Here is an 8,083-nt window from a genome sequence, read left to right as displayed (position 1 = left end):
TAACCCCCTGTTAAATGCTTTCGTCCATTAGAGTTGTCTAGGTCATGACGTCTCTTCACAATAGGACAGTGACTAAGACACATGGCAATGCCTGTCTCAGCACCCTCTAAAGCTAAAGGCACAACAAGAATGGTAACTGATAGTTTACTGTCAGTTTTTTACATTATCATGTTCAGAAACCCTCAGAGTACCTGAAGGCCTCCCGTCATTGTCCTAATACTGTAGTCACTGTGGATCCATCAACAGCAGAGCCTTGCCGACAGATCATCCTACCATGAGAGTACTCTCAACCGAGAACAACAGTCTCATAGGAACCAGCCTGTCTTCTCAAAGGATGAGACTTCTCCCAGCTACTTTACCGTAGCTGAGATAATGATCAGCTCAATCCTACATTGGCCAAGACTGCTTACCCATGAATGCTTCTTGCCCCATGTTCCAATTCTTCTGTTTATACCCAAGGCTTGTATCAGTGCTCCAAAAGTGAACTTGGAATCACTGCACCCATTGATCTATATTTCCCAATGTAGTCACATTGATTAAATCTCTTTTCTCTGATCTTCATCATCACCATCATGTGTGCATTGGGATGAGTGGCTGTGAATAGAATGTTGGCACTTGGATCCAGGACTTTTTACCTAAGGCTCCAGTAACAAGACCAAAGGGGCTGGTAGAGAATAAACGGACTGTTCAGATGATTGAAGGTCACATTGAATTTTTTATACTGTATCTTAACTGCCATTAAAAATCAGTTAAGTGTCACGAAAGAATAGGATGAGGAAGTAGTAGACATGAACGAATTTGTACTTAGAAAACCTATATTTTTGCAGAACTGAAGGGATTGGATATAAATGGCTAGAAGAAGGTATACTGAATTTTAAATTGATTTTCAATTTTATATATTTGTGCTTCCTACTTCCCCATTAAGTACATTATATTGGAAAGTGAATCAATTAAATGAATGAGAGAAACTTTTAGGTGAATGATTGCTTTGCAGAATATTCCATCCTTTATGAAAAAGGGGGAAAGGTTTTGCTGCACTTTTGATATGCCTACTTGTTTTTTATTTATTGTTGTTGTTTTTGCCTGCATATGTGCATATGCACTGGGTATGTGTCTGGTGCTTTTGGTCAGAAGAGGGCAATGGATCCCCCTGAAACTAGAGTTGGAGATGGTTGCGAAACATCATGCGTATGCTGAAAACCAAGCCTGCTCCTTTCTCCCTGACTTGTTCTTTACAGAAGTCAGGAAAACAAGGTCATAGAATGTTTTTACAATCTTGGAGAGCAGTAAAGAATGAGAATTCAACAGTTTCTCAGTTTCTACTTCTCAATTTTTTGGGGACCTCGTGATTTTAAATCCTATCATCATCCTGATGCTCTCAAATCTCTCTCTCTCTCTAGTCTTTGAGTGTTCCTTAACCTCAGAGGCTAAATTTAATTATCCAAAATCTCCACTTGGAATTCTAAAAAGGATTTCAGACTGAACATAAAAGCCCTGATTTCTGCCTTAAAAGTCACTGCTTTCTCAACAGCTTGTTCTACCCAATGTCTCTTTTGCCTTCCATTAGAATTTAATACTCTAGACATTTTACAAAATTCTAAAATAGTCTGAGAATTCAGCATTCGTCTTTTCAATTATCATCAAACTGGCCTAAATCACTATCATAATGTAATAATTTTCTAATTGATACTACTTTTACCAGCTAATGCATGTTTATTCATATTCCTTCTGTGTAATCTCTGGGAGACTGAAGACTTTCCTCTCTTTCCATTAGTATGATAAGCTCCAATACAACCTTGTAGATGCTTCATAAATACTTCAGGGAATCACTGCATATTTTATTACATTACATAAATAGTGACTTATTTAATAAGATGATTGGCTGCATGAACACTGATAGCACGGTACTTTAATGAAGAAACACCTAGAAAAAGGAGTGGGGCCAGAAGATAAAAGCAGCTTCCAGAACTTGTTTCTGTTTTAACTCAGTAGGAGAGTTTTCCACCAAGCTAAGACCCTGTGGGTATAAACAACTCTTTTACACTACACATGGTTCTCAACTAAACACTGTCCTTAATCCTCCTTCACAAGAATCAGGCCTATGAATGGAGACGAACTGCCTAACTCTTGGCGAGTTCGGAGTCTCCACTGTGTAGGTTAATTAAAAATCAAAAGACAGGGAAGACACTACTGAAGGCTGGCTCACTAACCTGGCTACAGTTTGAAGAAAAAGATGCATGCGGCAAAAATACTGGTTCCTTCTGCTCTTTTGACAGGGTTGAAAGCTTAACAGACGTCAATCGTCCTAATCTAAAATGACAAGCTACTTGGGCAATTGTGTACAGGGGTGAAGATATGACACCTGGGAGAGGCTAAGAGAAACAAGGACCAGGGTGTATCATTTGGATCCAGAAGGAAGAAATGGTTATAAGATAGAGAATGGCCTGAGACAAATTATCCATCTGTGCGTAGGGCAAGGCCTGACCTGTGGGCCCCAGGTTCACATGAACCTATTCAAACATGGCAACATGGCACTGGACGCCGACACGGGCAGCGTGCCGGAAGTGGGGAGGGAATGACCCCCATCCAAGGTGGCCGCGGTTACGGCGACGAGCCGACAGGCGGGAGCGTCTGGGACTTTTTTCTTTTTGCCCTCATCCAAGATGGCGGCCTCCGTGGGCGCTGTCCCGGCTCCGCCCCGCGCCGCGGCCCCGCCTCCTCTCCGTCCCTCCCTCCGCCCCCTCGCAGCACCCGGTCGGGGCTGAGGTGCACGCGCGCCGGCGAGCGAGCAGAGCGGGCTGCGGGCGCTTGACATGGCGGCAGTGGCGGCGACTGCGGCGACCAAGGGGAATGGGGGCGGCAGTGGCCGAGCCGGAGGCGGCGAAGGCAGCGGCCCGCGGAAGAAGAAGGGCCCCGGGCCCCTGGCCACGGCGTACTTGGTCATCTACAATGTGGTGATGACGGCCGGGTGAGGCTGGGGCGAGCGCGGGGAGGCGGGGAGCGAGCTCTGCGGCCGGGCGCCGTGCGGTCCGCGCGCGCGGCCAGGAGTGGGAACCCGCCCCCGGGGCCGCCGCGGTGCTCGCTCGGTGCGGGCTCGGCGCGGGCTCGGCAGAATGCGGGGAAGGCTGGCCCGGGGCTGCCCGGCCGGGGCCTCGCTGGGGCGGCCACAGGTGCGGCTCGGGGCGGAGGGAAGCGGAGCGGAGGCCAGCCCGGCTGACCGGTCACGAGCCGCGGCGTGGAAGCGGCTATGGCCGCGGCGATCATTCATTTCAGCGGTCGTTTTCAAAATCCAGGCAGAGCTTTGCATCTCGGAGGGAGTAGGAACAGTTCAAAGTTTCTGACCAGCCACCCAAGTCGGAGCTGTCCGATGGACGGATTTAGACTTTCTAGGGAGGACTGGGCCAAGTTGAGGTTGGGAGGGAATGGACCCTCGAAAGGACTTTACCCTCTTTCGGTCTGCCCCCTAATAATAGCAGGGTTTTACTTCTAGTTCTCACACAACTTGCTGTGCGACTCTGAATGAATCTGCTGCTGTCTCTGGGCCTCTGGTTTTTTCAGTGAGGGGGAACTGGCGAGGTGAATCCAGTTTCGCAATCTGGTGGCTTTGGTGAGGTGGATCCCAATATGATTTGTTAGGCAATTTCTAAGTTGTAAAGCACATTTTCTTACTTTCCCTTACTTCTTTCCCCTTCCCGTTTCCCTTGTTTTTTAAGACTAGAGCTCATTATGTAGTTTTGCCTGGTCCGGAACTTGTGATCCTCCTGCCTCAGTCCTCTGACTACTGGATTAGGGGCCTGTGCTTGACTCCCTAGCAAGCCTTCGTTTGTTTGTTTAGTGGTCCTGGGATTGAACCTAGGGCCTGCTTGTTTGCACTCCACCTGAGCTATATCCCTAGCACTATAACCATTTTTCCCCAACAATTTCTTCTTCTTTTTGTCTTTCTTTTTGGTTTTTCGAGACCAAGTTTCTCTGTAGCTTTGGAGCCTGTCTTGGAACTAGCTCTTGTAGACCAGGGTGACCCTGAATTCACAGAGGTTTGCCTGCCTCTGCCTCCCGACTGCTGGGATTAAAAGGCATGCACCATCCCCGGCTAATGTTTAGATAAAACTTTCAAATATACAGAAAAGAATTATGGACTGTATATTGAAAGTCCAGCTTTAATTGTTTTATAGAGTAGGAGATAGGTTGGCAGGGTTCAAATTTTAAAATACACACAAAGACATACATCCAGTGCTGTTCCACCCAGATCACCTTACTTTTAAATCAGCTAATTTTTGTATCTCCTTCAGATGTTGTTATTAGCACATGCTAATATACACTTACACAGATGTTATAGATTTATAGTTAGTATGTTGCTTTTGAATGAAGAAATAGGCTGGGAGGGTGGTAGGCTTATTGCTAGATTAGAAATGGGGGTGTTAAAACATAGGCTCAGGATGGGCACGGTCTATCTCCGAGTTCAAGGCCAGCCAGGGCTACACACAGAAACCCTGTGGGGGGCGGGGGAGAGAAAGAAAGAAAAAAAGAAACATAGACTTTAAGAAGTTGTAACTTGCATAAGATCATATACAAGTTCTCAGAATCCCTGAATCTAAACTCAGGTTAGTGAAAAACTATTGCAGATCCAAGTTGTCTTTCGCATAAATGCCCCCAGATCAATTAGAGTGATTTTTTTTTTTAGGCTATTCAGAAATCTCTATGTGCTCGTGTGTGAAGTTCCTGTACTAGCAAAGGTGTTAGTAGACGTATTGCATTGCTTCTCTGAGGAAGAAGGAACGTCTTTTCCTGGGTGATGAGCTTGAGATAAGAATGAGGAGTGAGATCTTAAACCAGGAAGAGAAGTTGGGATTTTGAGAGGGAAGTTATGCCTAATACTGATAATAAACCTGAGCATGAATTTATAACAGGAGTCTGACCAGTTCTACCAGTAAGGAATTCATTTCTTCTATTCTAAACCCTTCTGTGATAGTTTGTAGGTATAGAGTGTGTCAATTTAGTTAAATTCAACTGTTGTCTCTGAGATGTGCCTTAATGACAGAGTTACTTTTGCTTCATTATGGAATTTAACAAGGAATACCAGGGCCGGATGTTTATTTTTGAGAAGGGAGGTTGAGCAGAACAATAATGTTCGCAGCTGTATGTTCCTGCGCCTTCTTGTTTCATGTTATTCTAATCAATAAGCCTATTGATCTCTCTTCTCATTTGGTTTTGGGAAATTTAAAACTATTCTTTTTCAAAGGCAACTTTTATTCATATTTCATTGGCAATTTAGATAAGAAAGATTATATATGGGCATGTCCCCACTGAGACTCTTGTGAAAATAGTTTGAAATATTTTCCAGTCTTAATATTATTATTAAAGGTACTTTAACAGCACAAAACGATTAAAATCGAACCCTTTGTTCCCCTTTAGACTTTTCTGGGATCTGATTTAACTGCACAAAGACCTTCTTAGCGTATTCCGTTTATATTGACCTTGTCCTCAGCAGACACATTTGCCGAAGAGTCAAGTTCCAGATGAGTGAGGTGCCACCGTGCAATTTTCTTTTAACAGTATGCTAAACTATTTAATTTTCTTTTAACAGTATGCTAACACCTATTTGTGCTACAACTTGGCCTTTGTGAGTTATAGTCAGTGCGCCCATCACTTTTATACCACACTTGAAGTAATTCACTTGCGAGGAAGAAAGTTTTGTTTGGGCGCACAGTTGTGGAGGATCCATCCCACAACTGAAGGATCTCCTTGTGTTGGTCAAGTGATAAATCAGGAACAAAACTGTTCACCTTGTGACCATGCCACAAAAGAGTAAAAAGGGCCGGGATCTCACAGTCCTCTTTCAGGGCATGTCCCCAGTGACATAAAGACTTCTCACTAGGTCTCACGTCTTAAAGGTTGACCTCCTTCCTCCCAAGAGTGTTTCTCTGGGGACTGTGCACTTCACATAGGTGTGGAGCAGGATAGTGGCATTAGAGCAGTGGGTCTCAGCCTTCCTGATGCTGTGACTCTTTCATATAATTCCTCATGGTGTGGTGACCCCCAGCCATAAAATTATTTTTATTGCTAATTCAAACTATAATTTTGCTATCGTTACGGATCATAATGGATACCTGTGTTTTCCATTGGTTTTAGGAGATCCCTATGAATGGGTTATTTGACCCTCAAAGGGGTCTTGATCCACAGGTTGAGAACCACTAGTAGAGTCAAACCATAACATTTGATAAATCTAGAATCCTTTTTGTTGTTGTTGTTGTTGTTGTTTTTAAAAACAAGCTGTGCTTTGTGCTTTTACCATACCTTTTTATTATCTTCCACCTTACTCTTTGTTCTCTCTCCTAATTGTGCTCTCTTTTTTCCTAGGTGGCTGGTGATAGCAGTTGGGTTTGTGAGAGCATACCTGGCTAAGGGCAGCTACCACAGTCTTTATTACTCAATAGAAAAGCCTTTGAAATTCTTCCAGACAGGAGCCTTACTGGAGGTATGTTTGAGATTTTTGTTGCTAATTTCAAATACTATAAAGTAGAAAACATACTGTTATTATGATAAAACATATTGAAATTGCCTTGTCCTTGTTGGATTTTGCAAACAAAATTTAGAAATTTTGTTTTATGAAATCAGCACCTCAACTGTCTTTGAAATTCTAAAAAAATTAAAATTCCACTTAATGTATTGCTTGAAATATATTTTCTATCCAGCTTTTATAGGAAATCAAATGACATAAGCTTATACTAAGATTTTGAGAAATTCTAGGAATGCCCTTGTGAAGTGTTGACAAGCGCATACTTTCAGGGCCCGTGTAACAGGGATTGTTACAGCAGGAATGGTGGGTGCTGGCAGATATATTAGTGATAGGTGGGAGACACAGCAGAACCTGTCCAAAGGCATCTAAACTTAAAATAATTAACTAAGGCTTTGAAGGACAGACAGTAGAGATTCTCAGTGCAGCTCGTGGTTCTGTGTTTTTCTTGATCCTCTCTGCTGAATCGATGTAGTTTGGGTTATAAGTATAATTGGACTTTTGAGTTAGGTCTGACAGAAAAAAAATCCAACTCAAAGAATTTTAAGAATAAAGGAATCTTTTGGTCTGAAGCTGATAGATATACAAAGTTTTGGGCTGGAGGGATGGCCCAGCAATTAAGAGTCCTGACTGCTCTCCCAGAAGACCTGAGTTCGATCCCCAGCCCCCACATGGTGGATTACAACTGTCAGTAACTAGTTCCAAGTAATTTGAGGCCCTCTTTTGACCCCAAAGAATGTGGAAAAACACTGATAAAAATAAGTTAGTAAAGTAATGTTTTAAAAAGATAAAATGTTAACTTACAAGATAAAGGGAACCAGATTGGGACTGAGAACCAGTGATTTGACATTAGAACTCTGTTTCTCTTAGGCTCTGCTACTGTAGACATCCTTTATGTGGTGGGAAGGGCTTAGTTTTTCTGAGCGGCTGTTTCAGATATAGTTCTAGGAAGGGTTCTGTTTGGCCCTGTTTATACCAACTTGATCAGCAGGCGTAGAGTGTGTGCCTGCTCTTCTGGCCAATGGATTATAGAATTATAGATTTTGGTAGTGGAAAGAGGGGCTGAGGGTCATACAAACCAAAAGCTACATAGTTACTGTAGTGGGAACCTTTGGGTAGTATAGAGGGCATGATGCTCAGTTTTATTCCCCTCATTCTCCAGGGCAAACCCAGCATGACTTTAAAAACACCAACTAGGGAAAGATGTTGAAGCTCTCCGGTTCTCACACTCACTTTTAAAAGCAGAAAGTCATAGCTGCTGCTGCTGCTTTAAAGTAAGCACTCTCGACTTCGGACCTATCAGGGATGCTGTGGTGACTTGAGCATCCCCTGAGCACCTACTCCAGCTGGGCTGTGGATTCATCTTTTATCCCTTGTTCACCTTTTTTGATTTGGAAAAGAGTTAGGCTAAAGCCGATTTCTAGTTTCTTCCTGCCCAAACAGTATGAGTCCAAGAAAACCAACAGATTCTTGTAGTAGGCTTTCTTGGACTGCCAGTCCCCAAATCATGACATGGAGATTTATTATTAATTATGAATGTTTGGCTTTAGCTTAGACTTTTTTCTAGCT

General features: G+C 43.3%; 1 protein-coding gene across 1 annotated transcript in view; it reads left to right on the top strand.

Annotated features, from left to right (window-relative positions):
• The first annotated feature begins 2,788 nt into the window (after positions 1-2,788).
• The window catches only part of Hacd2 (3-hydroxyacyl-CoA dehydratase 2), a 95,171-nt gene continuing 89,876 nt past the window's right edge, over positions 2,789-8,083 (top strand). Inside the window, exons 1-2 of the mRNA XM_085685499.2 lie at positions 2,789-2,968; positions 6,358-6,475. Coding sequence (XP_085541625.1) covers positions 2,814-2,968; positions 6,358-6,475 — 273 coding nt within the window. The 5' untranslated portion in view covers positions 2,789-2,813. The remainder of the gene's footprint in view (positions 2,969-6,357; positions 6,476-8,083) is intronic.

This window comes from Myodes glareolus, chromosome 2 (genome assembly GCF_982192425.1).
Source record: "Myodes glareolus chromosome 2, mMyoGla1.1, whole genome shotgun sequence".
In the NCBI taxonomy this organism is placed as follows: Eukaryota; Metazoa; Chordata; class Mammalia; order Rodentia; family Cricetidae; genus Myodes; species Myodes glareolus.
This window is presented reverse-complemented; position numbering and strand designations above follow the sequence as displayed.